The following is a 26,243-nucleotide window of genomic DNA, read 5'->3' as shown; positions in this document are numbered from 1 at the left end:
TATGTATATATATATACATATATATATATAGTAAAAAAATATATTTTTATCTGAAGGTACAAGGCATAGAGCTTTGATGTTTGCTATATAATATCATCTATAGGTCCTCTTCCAAAGTTGTTCAATTATTCCCCTGGTGTCAAAATTGGCCCTGCCTGGGGGCAGTGATTCTCATTATGTACACATAGTAAAAACAGAAAATAAAACAAATGTTTTCTGAATGGGAGAAAGCTACAGCTTAGATATTTGACTTGAAATGTTGTTCGGTGGACCTGTATCAAGATTGTTTTGAATGAAACCCTTGGGTCCAAAATTTTGCCTTGCCCAAGGGGACAGTGACCTACTTTCTTGTCCTTTGATGTACAGCAATGAAATTTTGACCATGTGCACAGTTTTAGTTGTAAAATTGAATTTTGATATCAGGTGACCTAGATTTTGATGATGTGACCTATTTTCTTGTCCTTTGATGTACAGCTATGAAATTTGAACCATGTGCACAGATTAAGACGTAAAGTGAACTTTGATTTCAGCTGACCTAGATTTTGACAAAGTGTCTTACTGTTCTTTGATGTAGTCATGAAATTTAGGCTGTGTGAAATATGACCTTCACCACCAAATTCACTAGACTCGAGTGCATTGATATATTCCTACTCTGATCTTTTATTGAGTTAACAACAGATTTAACCACTAATCTGATAATAAGAATAAGATATGTCAGGGATCTATGCATTATGACATTCTTCAAAATTGTATAGAAACAAAAAAAAATCTGTTCCAACACTACTATTTAGTGTTGTATTAATGCGGTGGCATAGCATTTTTCTCAAATGCAATCTTGTTTAAACTTACTTTCCTGGACATTTATAATACATAGGTCAAATCATTGTTCAAAGTTTATTTGTAAAGAAGTTATTTCCTCAGGGGAGTTGTCTTAGTACTTCAATTCAGTCTCAGTTATTTGACAGACTTTAGACTTTTTTTCATACAACAAAAGGTATTCTACTGGCTATTTTACTATCATTTCATATAGAAAAAAGCATTTTGGCATCTTGCCAGAATTTCAAAGTTTTTTATAATCAAGGAGAGTTATCTAACTTGGCATATTACCTTCCTTTCAGTTTCAGTAATTTGGTGGCCCCAGACCCACCCCCTGCACCTACACCAAAGAAGAAGGCAGGACAATATGAAACACAAATTGTCTGACAAAAAACTATTCAGTCTTCATATTTTAGTACTCAAACCTTTTTTTACAGTTCTGTTTTTTTACCTTTGAATGTTTTTTAAAACTCATTGTTAAAGAAGTGATGGACAAGTTTTATTGCTTGTATCAAGTAAGGATCATAGAAATTCAAAACCTGAACATATGATATTACCTACATTGTATGTCTACTACTGATATTCTATATATTTAGGCAGTTTCTTTATAAATAATCAAGTATTTTATAACTTGTTTAAGATCTTTAACCCTTAACATGCTGAATATTTTAAATGGACTTGTCCCACTTCCATTTTTGGGACTGTCCATAATCAATTTTAAGGATATCAATTATGAGTATTTAAAGTTTGTCAGCCAACAGTATAGAGCCTGGTTAGACTGCACAGACGTGCAGGCTGGCCTGGCTCTATACCGGTGGCAAAGGCTTAACGCTTTCGGTTCCATTTCAAATGTAATGATTTTGTCTTTACTCTAATTAAGGTATATGGTCTTGTTTTTTTCTTCTTTTTGTTCTTATTTTTGATGACATTTCATACTCAGTGATATTAACGAGATTAATTGGAAATCAAATATTTAACTCACTAAAATCATTGCTTCTTATTTCTTATAATATGATTAGTTTTAACTCATCAGTCAACTTACTCATCATGTCATATTTCTAAACAGTGCACTTTTTATCTCTTATGAACTAGCCATGTATTTTCTTTGTTCTTCATTTACAAAAAGAAAGAACAATGTTCAACAATGTATGTTTATCAATGGTAGCTGTATCGTAAGTTGATATATTCTCAGGATCATTGGTGCTACTTGTACAATATAATGTACATATTTTATGTTGATATGAAATTAGGCATAGAGATAGTTATCACTGATTATCTGTACAAGTAAGAGTTATCTCCCATTCTTGTTTCTAGATCAAGTGTTTGTAAAGTATGTGTAGATTGAAATGAAACTTTATGGACATAATCAGAACCAGACTTGGTGTGTTTTTTTTCTCCATAATTCTTAGATGTATGTGTAGATGTAAAGTAAATATATCTGATTATCTATATTTAGAAAGAGGTAGCTAATCAGTAGGTGATATTTAAAAAAGTAAGAAGTGTGTTTAAATTATACAGTTTGTTGCCATAATTATGCCCCCATTTTGAAAAAAAGGGGGTATATTGCTTTGCACTTGTCGGTCCGTCGGTCCGTCGGTCCGTCGGTCCGTAGACCAAATGGTTTCCGAGTGATAACTAAAGAACCCTTAGGCCTAGGAACTTCAAACTTGGTATGGTGATTGGTCATGACCAGTAGATGACCCCTATTGATTTTGGGGTCAAGGGGTCAAAGGTCAAGGTCACATTGACCTTGAAAGCAAAAACGGTTTCCGATCAATAACTAAAGAACCTTAAGGCCTAGGAACTTCAAACTTGGTATGGTGATTGGTCATGACCAGTAGATGACCCCTATTGATTTTGGAGTCAAGGGGTCAAAGGTCAAGGTCACATTGACCTTGAAAGCAAAAACAGTTTCTGATCAATAACTAAAGAACCTTAAGGCCTAGGAACTTCAAACTTGGTATGGTGATTAGTCATGACCAGTAGATGACCCCTATTGATTTTGGGGTCAAGGGGTCAAAGGTCAAGGTCACATTGACCTTAAAAGCAAAAACGGTTTCCGATCAATAACTAAAGAACCTTAAGGCCTAGGAACTTCAAACTTGGTATGGTGATTGGTCATGATCAGTAGATGACCCCTATTGATTTTGGGGTCAAGGGGTCAAAGGTCAAGGTCACATTGACCTTGTAAGCAAAAACGGTTTCTGATCAATAACTAAAGAACCTTAAGGCCTAGGAACTTCAAACTTGGTATGGTGATTGGTCATGATCAGTAGATGACCCCTATTGATTTTGGGGTCAAGGGGTCAAAGGTCAAGGTCACATAAACCTTGTAGGTAAAAACAGTTTCCGATCAATAACTAAAGAACCTTAAGGCCTAGGAACTTCAAACTTGGTATGGTGATTGGTCATGATCAGTAGATGACCCGTATAGATTTTGGGGTCAAAGGTCAAGGTCACATTGACCTTTTAATTAAAAACGGTTTCTGATCAATAACAAAAGAACCCTTAGGCCTAGGAACTTCAAACTTGGTATGGTGATTGGTCATGATCAGTAGATGACCCCTATTGATTTTGGGGTCAAGGGGTCAAAGGTCAAGGTCACATTGACCTTGTAGGTAAAAACGGTTTCCGATCAATAACTAAAGAACCTTAAGGCCTAGGAACTTCAAACTTGGTATGGTGATTGGTCATGATCAGCAGATGACCCGTATAGATTTTGGGGTCAAGGGGTCAAAGGTCAAGGTCACATTGACCTTTTAATTAAAAACGGTTTCTGATCAATAACAAAAGAACCCTTAGGCCTAGGAACTTCAAACTTGGTATGGTGATTGGTTATGACCAATCAGATGACCACTATTGATTTTGGCGTTAAGGGGTCAAATGTCAAGGTCACATTGACCTTGTAGGTAAAAACGGTTTCCGATCAATAATGAAAGAACCCTTAGGCCTAGGGACTTCAAACTTGAGATGGTGATTGGACATGATCAGTAGATGACCCCTATTGATTTTGGGGTCTAGGGGTCAAAGGTCAAGGTCACATTGACCTCTTAGGTAAAAACGGTTTCCGATCAATAACTAAAGAACCCTTAGGCCTAGGAACTTCAAACTTGGTATGGTGATTGGTCATGACCAGCAGATGACCCCTATTGATTTTGGGGTTAAGGGGTTAAAGGGCAAGGTCACATTGACCTTGTACGTAAAAACGGTTTCCGATCAATTAACTAAAAACGCTTAGGCCTAGGAACTTCAAACTTTGTGTGATGATTGGTCATGACCAGCAGATGACCCCTATTGAGTTTTAGGTGAAGGGGTCAAAGGTCAAGGTCACATTGACCTTTTAAGTAAAAACGGTTTCTGATCAATAATTCAAGAACGCTTAGGCCTAGGAACTTCAAACTTGGTATGGTGATTTGTCATGACCAGCAGATTACTCCTATTGATTTTGGCATCAAGGGGTCAAAGGTCAAGGTCACAATGACCTTGTAAGTAAAAACGGTTTCTGATCAATAACTAAAGAATGCTTCGGCCTAGAAACTTCAAACTTGGCATGGTGATTGGTCATGACCAGCAGATGACCCCTATTGATTTTGGGGTCAAAGGTCAAGGTCACATTGACCTTGTATGTTAAAACGGTTTCCGATCAATAATAAGAGAACCCTTAGGCCTAAGAACTTCAAACTTGGCATGGTGATTGGTCATGACCAGCAGATGACCCCTATTGATTTTGGGGTCAAGGGGTCAAAGGTCAAGGTCACATTGACCTTGTAGGTAAAAACGGTTTCTGATCAATTTACTTAAAACGCCTAGGCCTAGGAACTTCAAACTTTGTTTGATGATTGGTCGTGACCAGCAGATGACCCGTATTGAGTTTTGGGTCAAGGGGTCAAAGGTCAAGGTCATGACCAGTAGATACTTTATAACCCTTATTAATTGTTTGATCACTGGGTCAGAAGTCATGCATAATAACCTTATCACATGACTAATTGGCTGCTGATAGGGGGCATACATGTTTTACAAACATATCTTGTTTATATTATCTTTTTATTTGTATAATAATTTATGCTTAACTTTTGAAAGTAGTGATAATAGATATAGGTTACAATTAAAGTAATTAATTGTTTTAACAAAGTGCTTTAAAGGAAGTGTAACATATCAAAGAATATTTTAAAAAAATATTTTTAACTGATAATTGATTAGCTATATAATGTTTAAATAGATTTAGAAATTCTGTCTATAAGACAACAATATTTTACTATGGAAATCCATTAAAACTTGCTCATTCATCATCAATATATAGTCAGAGTTAAATGATCTCATAACCAAAGAGGTTTATATGTGTTGTGTTAGCTTGTAGCTAATCTAGTGTAATTGTCTCAATTTAAATATATTATGATATTTGGTCAAACTATTACATATGGTGCAACTGGGCATAATGACATTCGTTGGTCCGTCAGCTTTTTTTTAACATGTTGAAATGTTGAAACATTAATCACAGGGTTAATTGCAATATAGTCATTACTTGTTATATATTATGTGATAGTTGTAACAGTGTTGCGTCCAACCATTTACATGTAAAACATGAAGGTCCTCTGAATAATTTCATTATAAAAACCTGATTTCAAAGTTAATACTATCTTTTCCTTCTAAATTAGCCAATAAATAGAAGTTTTAAGTATAAATCTTACTCTTATTGAATCAAAGGGTATGTAATTATAAAACTTTGAGATATTATATAAAAGTTATGGTATATTTTCAGCTGTTCAATTGTTTATTTGATAACTTGATTTTAACATACATTTGAGCCGTGTCACGGCAAAACCAACATAATGGGTTTGCGACCAGCATGGATCCAGACCAGCCTGCGCATCCGCGCAGTCTGATCAGGATCCATGCTGTTCGCTATCGGTTTCTCTACTTGTTATAGAGTTTGTAAGCGAACAGCATGGATCCTGATCAGACTTTGGTCTGGATCCATGCTGGTCGCAAACCCATTATGTTGGTTTTGTCGTGACATGGCTCATTTATTGATGATTAAGGTAATGCTTTGGAAATGTCAGTTTTTGATGTTTTCTCATCTAATACTGCTTTTTTCCAGTGTAACTCCCGCAAATATGGGAGTTTGTCCAGCAGCTCCTGTGTAAGCAATTTAATAATTATTGCACATGTGTTACCATAGCAACTATGTAAAGGGATCAATAAGATGGTCATTTTGGCAGCTTTCAAGGTCAAAAAATGTTTATATGAAGTTCATTAAGTAAACTTGTCCCGGTGATGGACCTATTATGATATCATTTTTATTTCACTATTATCCAATATATAATTCTGATATTATACTAATTATTTTCATTCAATTTAAGGTCACATGACAGGAATGGACCAATAATATTTCTTTTTTTTTCAGCTGAAATTTAGACCACCAGCCAATGAAATGCATGCTTTTATTTTTTTTCTGTCTCATGGTGTAATCAGTCCTCACTGCATAATTATCATTTTATATTTATTTTTATTTACTTCTTGTCTGCATGTATTTCTTGCTCATTATTTGAGATTATGTGAGATTTGTTGCTTGTCTGCCATATATGATCCCTTATTGATCCCTAATTTGCTACAAAATGTATTGTAATTATACAAAACATTCAATTTTTTGTTGCTTCAATATAGCTAATAATGATTTTTAATTATTTAATGATTTTTAAAAAATTGGTTGTCTGTGACTATGTAAGAATTACCATGTATGTTTATTTTTTTGCATATTGATGGTTGTTTAGTTTCATGTGCCTGTTACAAGTTTTATTTATTAAAGATACTGTTATTTTGCTAGAAGAAGTTTGTTTTTATTTTCAAATCCATTCTTGTATATTCACTTAAATCATTTATGGCAGACAAGAACTTATTGCTTTGCTCATTGTTGTATAATTTGAAACAAAAAGACAATCAAATTTTACCTTGCCATACTTTATAGCAGTTTTATGAATGCCTCTCTTTACCAGACTTTTCTGAAGAACTACAGGCAATAATTTATCGTTTTCATAAATTCCATTGTAAAAATTTATTAGCAAATAAAAAGAGTTCAATTTAAATTTCTTCAAGGACAAAGAAAAATAAGATGGAATATTTTAACGTCAACACAATTATCTATGTGAGGCAAAACTCCTGTTACATTATGGAAGATTGGTATCTGATTATTTCTAAAATGATCCCAATTAGATTATCTATTTTGCACAATATTGGGATAATGCAAGTGATCATGTCAGTGTTTAAAGTCATTGACTTTGAATTGTTGGCCCCCAACCACTGTGGGTTTGAATCTTGTCAGGGACTTAATTAGCATTCATGCATGTGAGGAAGCTTTCCTGCGCAAGCTTACGCTAGGTCGATGATTCTACTCAGGAGATCGTTTTTGCATTTAATAAGTGCATGGAGGGACTACCAAGGTTTTCTACCTGACCAGTAAAGCAGGAAAGAAGTCATGTGACCCTTAACTATGTGAGTCCTTACCCCTTCTACCACCCCCAATAGCTCGCATCAAAATGCATGCACTCTTACTGCTGTAAGGACATATGAGACAAAAGGTAGCTATATTATAATTATGATCTTCATCTTCTGCTAAATAGAACATTTTAATTTGATAAATTTAAGTAGGACACCAGACTGTCACATTTTTTTCTGGAATCTTAATTTGATGTAACCTCTTATTTTATAGAAAATGAGGCTTGTAATTTTAATCCAGAGGCTTCCTTGGTGTAATTTTCTGAGAAGATTTTGTAATATAGACACTAATAAATGTCAAGTTGTTCCATTAAACAGTAAATCATTGTTCCATAAAAAATGAAAGTTTATTCAAGATACCAGAGTAATAGATATTTCCTCTTGGTTACATTAGATTTGAATATATAGTGTAGGGAACAGTGAGAAAAGTTCATAGCTATAATTTTAAATTTCTGTTTTTGAAAGTTAGTGATGCTTAGAAAGAATTCAACATTGTCATTAATTAATACTTAAAGCATACACTGAGATAGGCAATAGGCAATGTTTAGATTTAATATAATGTTCTGATTCCTTACATACTTGAATGTAGATGATCTAGCCAGCTCCCCATATATAGTTATAAAGATTTTTGACATGTTATATGACCCTATATAAATGTTTGTTTGGAAAATGCAGCTTGGGTTATATTGCAAACAATCATTTACATACAGCCATACAACCTGTCAGAAATATCAAGAGCGAATTTATAATACAGGAAGCAGTTATAAAATTATTTCATTTTTTTGCTGATAAAGAAGGATGTTTGCACTATTATAAATTGGTTATTTAGACTCTTGGCAGGTTATATGACCATATGATATTAGATAAATTTTTGCAATATAACCCAAGCCGTTACAAGCAACTGTTTATATAGGGCAATATAACCTGTCAAATAAAGATAACATGGAAAGTGGACATACACAATGGACCTCACTTATAGCCAGTTTGAATATAAATGCATATATGTCACGGTATATATGTTTAGAACGGGAGACAAAGCACTCATACAATGCTAATGTATAAAATACCCAAGTTCTTTTGGTGTATAATGGGCTGTATAACATGTTTTTTATACACACAGTCAAGTCTAGTCCATAATGTAATGAAATGGTTAGGAACGCATTGACTCAAAATACATATCTATTGGTAATGCTTCTGTTTTAACCTCAACAAAAGATGTATTACACATTATGAGGATGTGCTTAGCTACAAAATTATCTTCTCTCATTTGGTATTTTGACATCACCTGCTAAATATCCGATAGGCTTCCAGAATCTATTGGGCTAGATAACAACTGAAAATGGCCACCAGAATTTCATGATTATAAATATACAAACAAAGTTTAATTTTGCTCAAGGATGATAAGGAAGTAGTCAGCACAATATAATTGGTCTTGCACCAATATCAGGTTTTCCACAAATCCGTATTGGGTAGTAACTTAGGTACCCTAGTTTATTTGTGTAAATAGACAAAAGCACCATTTTGATTTTGATTCTGTTGACAAGTAGTTTTAGAGATTTCAATATTAATAAACAATAATTGAGCAGCCAACAGTGACTTGACTGACATAAGGCTGTTGTCATGACTACTGCATTTATTTGATTGGTAAACATTTGTCTTACTAGATTTATATAATGGCTTTGCCCTTTAAACATTTCCGCTTGAAATTCATATTGAAATTAATATCTTAAAACAAACAGTGTTGCCATAAGTTTGAAAAAAAAACGACTTTCGTCTGTGATTTTGTCAAGATTTCTTGGAATACACTAAGAAAAACAGAGAGGAAAGTCACTGAAACCTTACTTAATACAGTTAGAGAAGTACTGTTAAGTTTTATCTAATAAATCAACACAGAAAAAAGCTGTCATGACATGTCACTGAATACTGGTGGTAGAAAATGCTCCTATCCAATATCTTTATACTTGTTGTGCGTATACTGGAATCAGCTGGTCTGTCCGGCCGTCTGTCAGTTTTATCTTGTCCGGCCATTAATTTAATAATCCTTTGGCGCAAAGTTTTCATATTTGGTATTGAGATAAGTCATGATTTTATAATGACCCCTATTGTTTTTGAAGTTACTGGGTCAAAGGTCAAGGTCACAGGGTCCTTTAGTTCAAAAAGCATTGCTGCTCAATTGCTTGAGAATTCTTTGGTCAACATATTTGGTATTGAGGTTGGTTATGACTAGTAGATAACCCCTATTGATTTAGAGGTCACTAGGTCAAAGGTCAAGGTCAGAAGGGCCTTGTCAAAAAAAAAACTTGTCTGCTCAATAACTTGACAATCCTTTGACCCACAGTCTTCATATTTGGCATGAAGTTTAGTCATGATTATAAGATGATCCCTATTGATTTTCAGGTCACTTGGACAAAGGACAAGGTCACAGGGGCGTTGAATTAAAAAAAGCTTATACACCCAAAAACTTAAGATTCCTTTGACCCACATTCTTAATATTTGGCATGGAGGTTGGTTATGACCGTTAGGTGACCCCTATTGATTTTGAAGTCACTGGGTCAAGGTCACAGGGGCCTTTAGTTAAAAAAGCTTGTCAGCTCAATTGCTTAAGACTGCTTTGGTCAACAGTTGTCATAAATTTGGTATTTAGGTTGGTTATGATGAGTAGATGACCCTATTGATTTTGAGGTCAAGGTCAGAAGGGCCTTTACTAAAAAAAAAAGCTTTGTCCGCCTAATAACTTAATATTCCTTTGACTTACAGTCTTCATATTTGGCATGGAGGTGAGTCATGACCATTAGATGACCCCTATTGATTTTGAGGTCACTGGGTCAAAGGTCAAAGTCACAGGGGCCTTGACTTCAAAAAGCTTGTCAGCCCAATGACTTAAGAATCCTATGACCCACAGTTTTCATATTTGGCAGGTTGATCATGACCATTAGGTGACCCCTATTGATTTTGAATTCCTGGGTCAAAGTCACAGGGGCCTTTAGTGAAAAAAGCTTGTCAGCTCAATTGCTTTAGACTGCTTTGGTCAACAGTCATCATAAATTTGGTATTTAGGTTGGTGATTTTGAGGTCACTGGGTCAAAGGTCAAAGTCACAGGGGCCTTGACTTCAAAAAGCTTGTCAGCCCGATGACATAAGAATCCTAGGACCCACAGTTTTCATATATGGCAGGTTGATCATGACCATTAGGTGACCCCTATTGATTTTGAATTCACTGGGTCAAAGGCAAGGTCACAGGGGCCTTTTAAAAAGCTTGTCCACTCAATTGCCTAAGAATACTTTGGTCAACAGTCTTCATATTTGGTGTTGAGGTTGGTTATGACTAGTAGATGTCCCTTATTGATTTTTAGGTGACTTTGTCAAAGGTCAAGGTCACAGGGGCTTTTACTGCAATAAGCTTGTCTGCTCAAATGCTTAAGAATGCCTGTCCACAGTGCACTGATTTTCACATTTGAAATATATAATTATGTTCTCATTTATTTATCATAAAACACCTCCAGGCAAAGCATGAATGGGGGTGGGTATTCAAGTCATGCAGTGGCAGTTTCAGTTTTGAGGTCAGTAGGTCAAAGGTAAAGGTCACTTTGATCTTTGCCACTAAAAACATGGTGAATGCATAACTAAGCAATGGACCGGCTTACTACCCTCAGATTTGGCTGGGAGGTTGTCCTTAAGCTCTAAATGACCACTGGTGATTCTGACAAAGCGCCATTTAGGGGGTATTCATGCCATGGCAGTTCTAGTTTCAGTCAGCTTCCTAAATACTAACTTATAATGATCGTGACATGTCATCGCCATCATGATAGAGCTAATCTAAGCTTACTGCACCATCCATGCACCTTGACAGTACTTTCTTCTGTTGGGTGCTATTATTTACTTTGAGCAATAGCAAACAAAAATCATTAAATTGCCATTTCATTAAAAAAAGATTATTTTTACAGAATCAATTGGAAAGCAAATTTATAAAATTAATTATGAACTACTACATAAAGTGATCAACAGAGGCTCAAAATTTAATGAGAACTTCGTAGATATGAAATGTATATATAGAATTGTGCCTGAAATGAACTATCTTTATAACTCAAGTAATAGAAGAACAGAAGTGTTTCAAATTGTACATAGCTTACAGTAATGTTCAGTGAATATGAATATAATGGCTGGAGAAGATTTAAAGGGGAAGACTAATGTAGTATGATGGTGTTTATTTCAGCAGGGACAGTCTTGTGATAACATCACGAGCTTCATTGTTCAGATTTATCTATCAATGGTTACTCTACTTTATACCAATGATAACAAATATGTGAGTACCATTGGATGAGCATGTCCAATGTAAGGACTATTCTCTCTAACTGTAACTCATCGCTTTGAAATTACTCGACTCATTCTGAAACATATAAATGTATCTGTATGTGATGTAATCTTTGTTCAGCCAACTTTACTACAGAAAATACATGGTGTACAAGTCTGTCCAGATTTGTGTGTTAGAACCACAGCTTAGAAAAATTGTACAACTTGATAAGGCAAGACAAGTCATATTTGCTTTTAGATGTGACTAGTCTAGGTTCAAGGTGAAAAATGAAGCTCTTGAAATTACCAGGTCTGGGTCAAAGAAGAAAAATGTGGCTCCTGGCCAGTCCTTTGTAAAAGGTGAATGAGTGAATCTTGATCTAGAATCTAGTAGGAATATTGCCAACAAATAATTCTGTTATAGCTGAGTTACATCTTTAGATATATTGAATTAATCACTATAATAAAATAAAACACATTTAAACATATAGTCTTGAGGTTTGAATTGATACAATATACCTAGATTATTATAAAAAGTTAATTTTTAAAGGACACACATGTCAGGTAAACACAATTTCACAATACTTTGAGAAAGTACAATTATATTAAAAAGGCCTGTTACCTTAATAATTAATGTATTTCAGCTTCAAAATAAATTCTACTAATATGTTTTTGTAATAGTAACGGTTAACTATTTAAATATTTCATGTTTTGCATCAATTCTGCATGTTTCCTAAGCATGAACTGGATGAAACATTGACTTTAAATGAATGTAGAGGGCATGTCTATGACAATGGGAACTTTCCCAATCATAGAGGTCTTACCTTTTACTGGAAATCCTTGTCTTACAGGTCTGTCCTGTCTGTTAAATCCTTGTGTTACATTTATTCACCCATGTTATTTTTGTTTTCTTTTGTTGCATGTTACAGCTCCTTGGCCAGGTATGTTTTCTCATTTTGACCTTCACATTACATTATTTATTATATTTTTTTGTTTTTATACTTTTACACATACATACATATATACAGATTTTACCTAGTTATTCATGTGTACAAAATCTGTAGCTTTTGAAACCTTTGCAAGACCAGTATTATGTCCAAATTTTTGAGTTTGTAAATCTGTTTTTTTTTTCTTATTCAATTTGATTTTACAACAATTCTTTGCCAAAGTCATTATTTTTAAAGATGATTTATTGGAACCTTCAGCTCTCATTTACATAATGTTTCTGTAAATAGTTAATATGTTCAAAATTTCTTCTTAAAGTTAGACATTTGTCTAAAATACATTTGATTTTGAAGTTATAAGTAATATTATTTCAATTTTTTTTTTTGGAAATTCTAACAAAAGTATTGATACGGAATCAGAAATTAGTATAAGATAGTATATACTTTCTTGTAATACGATGATCTTGTAAAGGTGTTTTCTAGATGTAGTCAACCCTAACATGCATGCTTGATGTGTATTTATGTATTTATACCGATTGGCTGGCGGTCTTTACATTTATAGGTTTAATGCTAAATTATAATGTAATAATGTATAATTTTAATATTATTTGGATATTACAGAATCACTTATTATATAAAACAGTTTACTCTATCCTACTTGCTTTCGAAAGATATCATTAGCTTATAATGTTAAATATATGAAAAATAAGAAAAGTGGAAAATTGTCATTATTATGGTAAATATATGGAAATGTTGTTTTAGGCAATATAAAAAGCAGGATAGAAAGAGAATTGGACATAAATACTACAAATATAAAATGAAGCATTTAATAGTTTAACTTAAATCTTTGAAAAAAGGTTAATATGTAAGCAAAATATTCATGTATGATTTTGTTGAAAAGTTTTTGCTAAATGCACATTTGGTAGTGTATACTGTTTATTTACGTTTGTTATGTTCTGTTACACGTGAGAAGCTATTGTTCTACAATTGTTGTTTGTTTGGCAATCTCTCTTTAACTCTTTATTTATAACTGTTAGTTGTGTAGCTCTTAAACCAAATCTTAAAAAGTGCGGAAATTTGTCACTAAACATCACATGTTCTCTGACAGTCTCCTATTGTTACTGCTGTGGTACAGTTTATATTTTTCTAAGCCATTTCACAAAGAAACATGACTGTAGTTGCTTCCTTAAAACAAAGAAACTCGTCCAGCTAGAAACTTTTCAAATTTCATATCTTCATTTAGGTTGTTCAATACCTAGATTTTCTTAAAAGGCCTTTAATTTCCTAATCAACAGTTTAATTACTGTTTTGAGAATGGAATTTTGATTTGACACATATATAATATTATATAAACTGAGAAATTCTGCCAGTATTTGGTTATTGGATTAGTTTTAACTAAAAAACATTTGAATATGGATTTTACTATTGGAAAGCTATATTCCTATACTTAACATATTAGGCATGCTATTAGATAGTAGGTGATTGCTGATTGGGTGAAAGTACAGGGTTGAGACTGGTTACTGGCATATCTTTTATGATAAAAAAATCATGGTATTTATATAAGTTCAACATTGTTTAGTATTCTTTGTTGAAGTTAACATTGTATTTTTTTTAACTGGCTCAAGATACAAAATGATGTTTAGAAGAAAAAAGTGTTTGTCAATAACTTTGAATGATAAGGTCAGGAATGAAACAGTTTGTTGTGGCTTCATCTTTATGCATTCTGACCGTCTTTATTTATTGATATTATTATATGGTTTATTTTTAATTTCATTATGTTTGGTTTAAGTAATGTAAGATTGACATTTATATAAGAAAAGGTTTGTATTACCTGTCTGTTTTTCCTAAAATAGAAATAGTGTTGAATATGATTAAACAGTTGAGATGTCTTTCTTAAAACAATTGTTTGATGTGAAGTTATTTTGTTTGTGTTTTTGTATAATATTATAATGTACTAGTAGCAATTTGTGTTTTGACATTGAAATAAAGCACTTACACAGTACAGTATAGTCTAAGCTTTCTATTCTATATTGGCTCACAGCATGTAAATAGGCTAAATTTGTGTCAAGACTTTATGCAGGTTATATAATTCCGTCAGTGTATTTTTAATGGTTGTTTGCCATTCAACTCTCACCAAATGGCTTGGGTTATATATGCCTACAATCAAGTATACTGGGACCGTATATAACCTGTTAACAATCTGTATAACTAATGATAACTTGGAGTATTTAGATGAAAGATGTGTCTACAGAAATATGATTCCCTTCTGGTCGTCATAGCAATGACCCTGGTTGTCATAACAATGACTCTGGTTGTCATAGCAATGACTCTGGTTGTCATAAGAATGACTCTGGTTGTCATAGCAATGACCCTGGTTGTCATAACAATGACTCTGGTTGTCATAGCAATGACCCTGGTTGTCATAACAATGACTCTGGTTGTCATAGCAATGACCCTGGTTGTCCTAACAATGACTCTGGTTGTCATAGCAATGACCCTGGTTGTCCTAACAATGACTCTGGTTGTCATAGCAATGACCCTAGTTGTCCTAACAATGACTCGGTTGTCATAGCAATGACCCTGGTTGTCCTAACAATGACTCTGGTTGTCATAGCAATGACCCTGGTTGTCATAACAATGACTGGTTGTCATAGCAATGACCCTGGTTGTCCTAACAATGACTCTGGTTGTCATAGCGATGACCCTGGTTGTCCTAACAATGACTCTGGTTGTCATAGCAATGACCCTGGTTGTCCTAACAATGACTCTGGTTGTCATAGCAATGACCCTGGTTGTCCTAACAAGGACTGGTTGTCATAGCAATGACCTGTTAACAAAATTAATGTTCTATATATTTTCTTCAGCTTCAGTAACCTGTTCAGCAGTTCTCCAGATAAGCCAAAGAAAAAACCTCTTCCTGTTGCCATGATTAAGTACAATGCCCCAACAACCAATGTACAACCTGTAGGTGATCCAAACCAGAAAAATAGAGGAAAATATAACCTTGGTGATAAGAACAAAGCTTATGACTTCCTTCAAGATGATCTGTAAGTATACAATGATTGGGTAACAAATATATTGACCATAGTCATTACTTTTTGTTTCATGAGAAATCTAGATAAATACTAGTCTTTGAATCATATAAATTGTATTGTGTGATGAGTAATTAATGGAATTTAACAAGCATAGTTATAGTTTGGCTTCTCAAATATCTTTTGAAATTCTGAATCTCTTGTGTAATTTTGATAATCTGTTATTATATATAAACAATGCATTAAGAACAAGAAGTTTTGATAATTGGTCACTGTGTTTTGATGTTGTGCATGGTGTTGTGTTTTATTTTTGTTGTTGAAAGTATATTGAATTTTTCATTTAGTTCTCAGAGTAGTGGAGATGAAAGTTGGTAAATTGAGGGGCTGTCAGACCATATATAATTGTAGGATAGGAACTAAATATTGGCATAGTGTCTGCTTGCTATTTAGTTTTACCAGACCACTTCAATCCATTACAAGGACTGCTTATTCTAAATTTGACCTGGTGGCAGAATTTTAGTCCCATGGTTTTATAAATTTCCTCTTTTGTACATAGAAAATATACATTGTATATTAATCATTGATGAAAACATTTGATGTAAATTTGCTGGTTCATGTACTGTTATTTAAATAAAAGGATGGACAAACAATACTTTTTTGTTTTTGACTTATAAAAACTTGTCCTTGCATGAAATCATTTGATTTTTTACTCAACAAGATATTTGTCTGACTTTTTGCATATTGAAATTCATATAATTTTGGCAGCCCCCTATATAATATTTGTCAGGCATGTTATTCAGTTTTAATGTAGCAAGAGTTAGATATATATGTTTGAACACTTTGTTATTTTTGAATGTTGTTATTTTTACCCAATTACAATTGTTTTTGACAATAACAGGTGAGATGTAAAATTAAGATTTTGAAAAATGACATTTTAAAAAATTTGAAATGTCACCTGAATGAAAAAGGGATTTAATGAAATTGAAATTGTATGGAAGAAATGAAGAATTCAGGAAAGTAAGGTGGTACCAGTCTGTTATAATAGAGAATTTTTTTTATAGTTTTTAGAATACCAGTCAAGTACTGTATGGTTCCAGTATTTTATAGATTTCATTAGAGAAATCCTATAATACCTGTGCTTTCTGAATATTTAATTGGAACCAGTCAAATTATTTACCTTATATCCATCGATTGCAGTCATTGGATCAGGAAACTATGGTCCCAGTCCAGTGCTTCTGTCTGTGGACTTAAGGCAACCAGTCTGGATAATTACATGGCACCAGTTTAGTGCTATTTCTAGTACAACAGGCTGTTGTAAAATGAATGATGATAAAAATTATGATATGAAAAGGTGTTATATTTTAAACTTTACAGAAACAAATCACTCGGTGAACCAATTGTTACACAACCAGAGTATGTTATTATATTTTATTTCCTTAGTTCCTGTGTATGCATCTTATATACCTATACTAACAATACACCTACCTTTAATACATACACAAATCAAGGGTACTTAATAAAAAAGTAAATATAAAAGCACTTTATGCTGTTTTTTAAAATAACAGTTTTCTTGTTTGTATGTATTTTCTCTTCTTTTTTTTTTTGATAAACAGACTTGAGAATAAAAACTTACTTTTCAGGTCTACACTCTTTTAATGTAAAGAGCAAATTGATAATACTGTACATATATAACATTCATTGGTGTTGAGGTACCCTTGGTTTCTAACTAGCTTTACTATTCTTAGAATAGTAGGGCTGTCCTTCTAACATTTGCATCTAATCGGTGTTGACATAACACTTGGTTAAGGTTTAATGTGTAACTTTATTTAATTAATTACTGAAAATATGTACTAGAAACTTGTCTTGGAGATCATTATTTTAGGTATCTGTCCATGAACCATAACTCTTACATATTTTTTTTACCTAATTATACATCATTGTGAATTTGAAGCTTAGATAATTGCTTGTAAAGGTTACTAGTATACCTTATCAATTTACTGGATATATTTGCAAGAAAGTTTAAACTTTTCTACCGGGTTAGTCCTGATATTGCCTGACCAATTCCCATAACTCTTACATGCAGTATACCTAATATATTTCCTTATTTGAACTTATCAAATTTCTGCGTGTCTCTTGGCATACTTTTTGTCTAGCTTGATTTCTTTTGAAAGGTCACGTTTAAATTAATTTTCTTAACAATGCTAACAGGTGATAACAAAAATAATAAATTGGAAATTTTATACCTTATATAATCAAGAGACTATCTTTTCCATCTTTTGAGACAATCTGTCTTACAAAGCTCCTCTTGTAACAAAAGCTTAAATGGTAACTTTTATCCTTATTAATTCTTAAGGAAGGTAAACACTGCTCAACACTGACAGTCATTTTTTTTTGCATAACAAAGATAACTCTGAAACTTTTTCCAATTCATATTCATTGTAATTATTCAAATTATTATATAAAATTTATTATAGAAGAGAGCATATTTTAATGTATAGGTGTTTGAATTAAGGCATTTGTATACCTGCAATTTTTCAGTACATGAGTCCTAAGCTTTGTATATAATTTTAGGTATACAAGTCATAAAATATCAGATAAAACCAGGTACTGTAACCCAATTTGTATTCGCGAATACAAATTTTCGCGTTTTGCCGAGGTCGAACATATTCGCGAATATTAATTTCCGCGTTTTCTTGATTTCCGAAAAAAAAAAATTCGCGGATTGGAAAGTCCGATGGGGCCGTAAAATCCATAAGCCGACTATTAATCTTCAATAATTGAGGTCATTATTGGTGTCTTAAATGGGATTAATATAACGCTAGCCTTATATTGTATTGGTAAGTGAATTGTGATCACAATTCAGCAAACATTTTCTCCATATATGTACATGTAGTACAAAACCATCTTGTATTTCACTGTTTGTAATTATGTACACCCAATACCCTTTTGTGATGCTCGATAGGTTTATACCACCTTTGTCTTAACAATTCACTCAAACAATTATTTTATAGGATAAAAAAAACAATAGCCTTTTGTGATGCTCGATAGTTTTCCCACTTTTGTCAAACGATTAATAAACTGACACATGCTCCGTATAGTACCTATACGAATATTCGTTGGGTTACAGTATCTCTTAAGGTTAGAAGGTCTACTATTTATATCATTTAAGAGTATAATTACATAATGCATTTCAGTCATGAAATAGCTAGTGTTTTGCTCAAGTATATGTAAGTAACATATAGTAAACCTTGGGGTAAAACTATCCTGTGTGTCGCAATATGGTTGAGGGAAACTGGGTGACAGATTCTTAAGTCTTAAATCTAAAATAGTTCTGATTTTTGTTAAATAGATAATTATGCACATTCTTTGCTTATGTTCTGTTAACCCAAAAATTTAATTAATAAACAACTTCTGACTTTCCCTGAATCTTATCACATTCATACATGGTACATTACTTTTGACAATCAGAATTGAAAAATAAGAAGAAAAAGGTTGATTAATATGATTAATTGAGAGTTAATAACTGACATTTAATGAATTTTACATATTCTTATTAACTAAAGGCAGAGAAGAAGTAAGAGAAACCGCACGTCACCACCAAATAGATTGAGATAATTTATTTAAATCTACTAGTTTCGATCAAAACAATGATCTTTATCAGGAAAAATAATATTATTAAATTAAAGAGCTTGATGAACTGTGATAGGTGTTTTGTGTATATTTCTGTACTTTTGACGCAATTTTATAATTGTTTTCCTCAGTACCTCAGAAAAAGCAAAGAAGGAAAGAGAGAAGGAGAGAAAGGAGCAGTATAAACAGGTTCGGGCTCATGTCAAGAAGGATGATGGACGTATGCAAGCATATGGATGGAGTCTACCTGCCAAGTTTCAGCCACAGATTCCAAGTTCGACTCCCGCACGAAGCGCAGTGCCTGTACCAGTGCCAGTGTATTGTAGACCATTACTGGAAGGTGAATTTGGGTTAAAGGTAAGCTGCTGTTTATTATAAATCTGATCAATAACAAGCACATGACATTAGAACAAAGGTAAATTTATAAAAAAAAAAAAAAAAAAAAAAAAAACACAACAAACAAACAAAAAAACAAAACAGCCAAAGAAACCAAAGATTTTAGTACAAGTAGTATTATAATATTGATGATGTTTTATTTGTCTGAGAATTTGTTTTTTAAAAAAGACTTTATTTGAGAATTTTAATTAAAAAAAAAGACTGTTTATATACATGTATCTTTATATTGGGATCAAAAGTTCTTATTTGTATATATAGAATTGAATATTCAGTGAATACATGTAAATCTGTGTAAAACATATTTCAGATATGGTGTGCAGCTGGTGTAAACTTGACTGGTGGTAAAACAAAGGATGGTGGCTCTATTGTAGGGGCCAGTGTTTTCTACTCTAACCCTCCAGAGATAGAAGATAAAAAGGAGGGTGACAATGAGGTGGATAAACTAGAACAACAACTCAAGGTAAATATTGTTGAAGAAGTTCAAATTTTGCCAATATCAGACTATTCCATACTTTATCCAGGAAAAAATTAGCATTAAAAGTAGTAGAAAGAGCATTGAAACTCATGGCTATCTGATTTGTACGAGGAGGCACAGCCCCAGAGTATAAATCAAATTGCCAATTTTTGCTATGTTATTTCTCTTTTGTATCATTAGCAGAAATAAAAACATGTTCCTTGTCAACACAATATGAAACCCCAGAAAAAAACCAATGTATGCACATCTGAATATTACTTTTCTATTGTTCTCCCATTCCTGGCGTCACAATCAGTAAACCTAAGAAAACAATGAGCTAATCAATGAGCATGCTCTATTTTTATTTCTACAGACAGTGCAGTAACTGTCCAGTTAACATACTGTGAATGTATGGGTATACAATTTAACTCGTTTTCAATACAAAGGTCTCCAAACTATGATACAAAAGAACAAATTCAATGCTATCATAATGCTTCATCATACTAATTTCACTTAAATAGCATGAATTCCAAATGTATCTGGTAGAGTTGTTGATTTATTGACTTTCACTTTTACCCTGCTGGAACCTTATGCGATTAGTTTTGCAATCAGTATTGAGCTAGGCCATCCTGCATGTCAGTGCAACCTGACAAGGTTCTATGCTGTTGTCTGACAAACTTTAAATTTTCATATTGGTATTCCTAAATTTGATAATGAACAGTTCCAAACATGAGCAATTCCTTTAAACAATTTCTGCAAGTTCAGGTGATAAATTACAATTAAAACATATGATCTCCTTATTGGAAGGCAATAACCTCTCTGTATGGTTTGTGTAACAACAAAGAATTGATAGTTACTTGCAGAAAACAAGTATATATTGTAAATGGTTTAGGCCACCTATAAGGTGACATGATGGTAAAATGGGATGTCAAGCTAGAAAGAAACAGAGTTAAAGATGTGTTTTGTTCATATTAATTTACTATAGAATAACATGTTTTCACTTCTTTTATTTCATAAAGGATCATGAGAATAATATAAAGAAATCAGATAAAGAACAGTTGTCTTCTTTTGTGTGGATTTGTACGAGTTCTCACTCACAGAGTAATGCTTCTGTCATAGATGCCAATCATCCTGGTGAAGTACTGGAGACATTTAGAGTTTCTACAACACCTATACTATGTATAGCTAGTGTTCCAGGTATGTATGAGGTGTAAGCCAAGGATAACAGTATTTTTATGAGCGATGATACTTTTACTGTTACTCACAAACCTAGGTTTTGTTTATTTTATTACCTGAACAAATACTTCACTGGGAGACTGTTTCATTTCAAATATTTACTGTGAAAAAGTAGTGTTACCTACACATCAGTACAAAACTTTTAGTCACTTGGTACAATTAAATTAACAGTAAGAATAACTCCCATTGGTCGAATGGAAATCAACATTACATAAAATAGTGAGGGTTTATAGTGTTAAATTAAACTATAACACCATGTTAAAAAATCTCTATAATTTGTATATGACAACACGCATAATGTAGTAAATTTGTTGTACATACTGTAGGAGCTCTGGAGTCAGATTATCCGGTAGATGAGGATATATTGAAGGCGGAGTCATACCCTCAATACCCAGAACCTGTACCCGAGGATACCAGCAAGGAGAATAAGGAAGGTGGCGAGGATGCTGGGGTTGGTGGTATATCGTTTGTACAATGTGCTACAGGAGGTGCTGGTAAAAGCAGTACAGCATCACCTGTTGGTTCTGCACCAGGATCTAGAGGTAATTACACCAAATATAGCTTCGTACATTTCATTTATAACTTTCTATTTAGAAATACGCCTAGATCAGAAGGTAATTATGTACAACGTTTTATTTATAACTACAGTGTGGGAAATGTGTGGTAACATTCTTTTGTTTTTGCTTTTCTTAGTAGAACTACTTTATGGAATTTATTAGATGTCTTGTAACAAGAAATTTCTTTACCTATTAATTAAACAGAAAACCTAAAGATTATATGTATTTATATAATTTAGATACATGTATATAGTTTTATATAATATTAAGATGACTTATCATGACTCAGACAGAATCGCTATTAAAGAAAGCATTATAATGCTTATATTATAACATAAAATTATTATTATAAGTATATTAGTATAGGTATAGACAGAAAATTTCCTTATAAATTCTGGTGGGCGATACATCATGGCTTTTTTGCTTTAAAATATCCTTTATAACTTTTTAACTAGTTTGTAGAAAGCTTATATGTTTCTAATTTTGATCTAGATATTCATATTTACACAGATAGCTTTCATCATGCTCACATACATGTTATCTGGGACAATATTTTTTAATTTACTTTTTCATACAGTTAAATGATACAGTTTTTGTAATTTCACAAAAGAACTTTAATTTATCATGAAAACATTACTTTAAATTGGTCTTTCACCATACTAACTTTGCACATGTTTTATCAGATGCTTCACCAAGTCGTTCTAATCTACCCGAGGCCGTCTCCGAAGTACTCTCTAAACATGAAGGTGGGAATTGTTGTTGTCTAATGTTTATTTTTATCCTCCAGTGTATTACCGTTTACCATACATATATATCCTTTAATTGTTGAATATTACATTGTATCTTAGTTAAGTTAATTGATGACAGTATATGTTACTGACAGATTGCAACTTTAAACATCCCTCTTTGTCTTAATGATAAAAACTTGTTTTAGTTACTAAAGTAACCACATACACAACAATGAAGCTGTGTTATACAGTGGTAATTATATGCAAAACAATCTAGTTCTTGATGACACAAACTCGTATTGGCAAACACATCATTGATACACTGTGCATTTGTTTTTTGTATCAGCTATAAATGTATATATAAAGTTTTAATGTATGGCCAATCAGGAGTACATATAAATTCAGGTGGTGGAAAAAGTAGGAGTTCCAGTAGTTTGAATGACAAGAGGGCTTCTGTAGATTCTTACATACCCTCAAACAAGAGGGCCTCCCTCGAGTCTTTGTTTGGTAAAAGGTCATCTAGATGTTCCGATGGTTCGGTAGAGAAAGGTGATAAGCATGGCATTCATGGAATGAGCCCTTCTAATCTAAAATTGTCCTTTTTCAGTAACAGTAACTGCTTGATACTGCCAATAGTTCAAATGCTGACCTGCATGTCTTCAATCTAGAACATTAGAGAGATTTATTGTTAAGGTCCTCTTGATTGTATTAAAAGATCAGAAAAATTGTTCTTCGAAATCAACCCAGGGAATTTGAAAAACATAAAAATGTTTTCCCAAAGGGAAGAATATTATTTTAACCCATAAAAAATTTGTTTTGAATTTAAATCGGGAAAAACTGAAAATTAACATGCTTTGTATCATTTTTCCAAACCCTTCCATATAGCATTCTTTTTTCCTTGGTTTTTAAAGGGCATTTCATTTTCTAAACTCTCTAAGCGACTTTGTAATTAAGTGAAGGCAGGATTTCATAGATGATTGTTTCTTAACTTGCTTGCTATAATAAGATTAATGATGGAATATGAGAGTGTCTGTGATTTAAAATATACCCTCCATGGAGGAAATGTTAGCATGTAATATCTTCTATTTTGGAACTTGAAATGTTTTCTATCAAACTTTGTAAGCCCTGGAGTATACATACTTTGTAAAAATAGCTCAAGGTTTATTGTATGTTATATTTTGTATAGTTACAATGTATAGAAAAACATGTTTATCACAAACAACAAACATGCGACAGAAAATATTTTTTAGTTCTGTTAGCTATGACAAGTGCAAAAATGTGAGTTCTGTAATTAGTAACTAGTTATGAAAGTTTTTTTTAATATATTCTAATAATAACAAGGAAATTGTCTGACAATTAAAAAAAAATTGGATAGACCAAATCAACTGATTCCTTTACTATTTGTCTGTAGATGTAACTTATTTGACCAAAATGCACACTAGAGTTTGGATGAATTTTGACCTGAATTTTAAAAAGTAATGCTCACAATATCTACTAAAATATTGATGAACATTTGCTTTGATCATAACTACCTTTTTCCAAACATGTAAGAAAATGTGAACCTTATTGTAAACACCTTAAAATATTATAAGGAAAACACTATAATTTTAGGCATGGTGTATTATGCTTCCCTAGATCATAGAACAATTAAAACTGTCTTTCTCTTCTGTCTCACCTCTTTATTCCATTTCTAAGATGATTACTTGAATATCAACCTACTGTTTTCTCAGTCTTACCACCCTTGTTCCTTCAATGATATTACACTGTTCAAATAACAATTGCATAGAGTGGCATTTTCCACAACAGGGAGGGATATATATATATATCTTAATATTTTAGTGTTAATTATCATATTCATTTACAACTAAAGAAAGAAGGAAACGAATTAATGCTGGGTTAATTTATTTGTTAGATATGTAATAAGATTTTGCTTAAGCTTTTGTTTTGCTATTATTTTTCTAGAGAAAAATGTAATTGAAGAAGAGCTTTTAATTGGTAAGGAATTGATTTATAATAAGTATATGCTTCACTAATTAAGCTGTTATGTTTATGTAATTATAAACATGAATGTTATGTCACTATGCACTTGTTGACCTGGTCATGTATTCATCAACATAAAAAGTCTGAAATATAGACATAAAAACCCATTCCCAACAAAAGGCAAATTTTTTTTTCTTTTAATTTTTAAAAAAGAAAGGTAAAAACATATTAAAAAATTAAGTATAATATATACAAACATGTAAATATGATTAAAAAAAATTACGGGTTTTTTTACAAATTTTTCTGACTATGAGAGTTTTTTTTTCTAAATATGTGGAATTTTGTATTGGGTTAAATTTTTCAATTTAAAAATTTTTAGTTTTTCAAAACCATTTTTTTTGTTTTGGGCCAAGTAAATTTTCACTTTTGGGGGAGTTTTAGAAGTTTGGGGCATATCCTTTTTAAAGGGTTTTATTCACAAACCCTTGAATTTTCCCCACACCTGACTGGAAAAAATTGGGGGTAAAAATCTAAAATATTTTCACTTCCCAAGAAAGCTTTTCCAAAATTTTGTTAAAATATTTTTTAAAAAACAATGGGAAAAGAAAATATATGACATTGCTAAAGTCTTGCATTGAGACTTATAATGTTGATGAATATATGCCGCTGATATTTATGTTTGTTTTGTGTGATTTATATTCTGGTGTTGTGTGATTACCCATGTGTATTACAGAAGGCGGATCATTGCCGCACAGTGGTGAGGCTAGTCATTTCCATACTGGAACTCTTGATAGAATAGCCTTTGGTAAATAATTAGTTAATATGAATATTTAGTATGTAGTCATTAAGAGATTCATTGAAATTGCTGGGAGGAATTTATTCTTTTTCTGCTTAAAAACAGTTTACTCTTTAATTTTTGTTTTATTTTCTCGCTTTTCACCATGCTTCCCCATCAACCCCTGCCATAAATTAACAAGAAGTTCACAATTTTATCTTCTTTTATATTAGTATATACATGTAATATGAAAATTCTTTTTTATTTTCATATATTTTTTTACCCACAAATGACATGTATTTTCATGTGTAAGGGTTATAATGGATATGATGTGCAATTTTCATAGATTAGATGATGATATAAGTTGGTTTAAGCACATGACCAAGGTTATAACTTTTTGTACTTGAAGATTATCTCTAAAATGACCATGAATTTGTATAAGTATTTGATTTATATGTAAGTAAAGCTGACTAAAGTCCTTAGATCTGAGATGCCTAACGGGTTAGGAAAATACACATTGTCTATGAAAAATGCGCATGTTTAAATACATTTTGCGATTAACAAAGGAATCTTTGAAACAAATATTGAAAATTTGTTACTAGACTATATAATTTTGACTTTATTTGTACATGTAGTTTCTCTTGAGTCTACAAGTTAGCAATATAAGATTGTCATGGGCCTGAATAATATTGTGTCTGATTTTACTATAAAAACTGATCAATTGTATCACCATGATTATTATATGCAGTAAGCACTGTCTTGTACCTAATCCTCCAAGTGAAAATATTTCACATTTTTAATTATAAAGGTGATCCATCACTGCATGTTGAAACACTTACTTTTTGAACATTTTGAATTAGTTTGTGTTTTTTAATATTGTCCAGCATTCCTGATCCTCACTTCTTATGATATG

At 32.5% G+C, this 26,243-nt stretch overlaps 1 protein-coding gene across 1 annotated transcript in view; it reads left to right on the top strand.

The window, feature by feature from the left end:
• The window catches only part of LOC132750232 (C-Jun-amino-terminal kinase-interacting protein 4-like), a 74,843-nt gene that overhangs the window by 27,036 nt on the left and 21,564 nt on the right, over positions 1-26,243 (top strand). Inside the window, 9 exon segments of the mRNA XM_060740176.1 lie at positions 15,407-15,589; positions 16,949-16,987; positions 19,336-19,561; positions 19,908-20,060; positions 21,074-21,251; positions 21,617-21,832; positions 22,531-22,593; positions 22,981-23,124; positions 25,289-25,360. Of these exon segments, the coding sequence (XP_060596159.1) occupies positions 15,407-15,589; positions 16,949-16,987; positions 19,336-19,561; positions 19,908-20,060; positions 21,074-21,251; positions 21,617-21,832; positions 22,531-22,593; positions 22,981-23,124; positions 25,289-25,360 (1,274 nt within the window).

The sequence above is a fragment of the Ruditapes philippinarum genome, unplaced genomic scaffold, assembly GCF_026571515.1.
Source record: "Ruditapes philippinarum isolate M1 unplaced genomic scaffold, ASM2657151v2 ctg3411_1_1_1_1, whole genome shotgun sequence".
NCBI classification, from domain to species: Eukaryota; Metazoa; Mollusca; class Bivalvia; order Venerida; family Veneridae; genus Ruditapes; species Ruditapes philippinarum.
The sequence above is the reverse complement of the archived record's forward strand: the minus strand, read 5'-3'. Positions and strand labels throughout refer to the sequence as shown.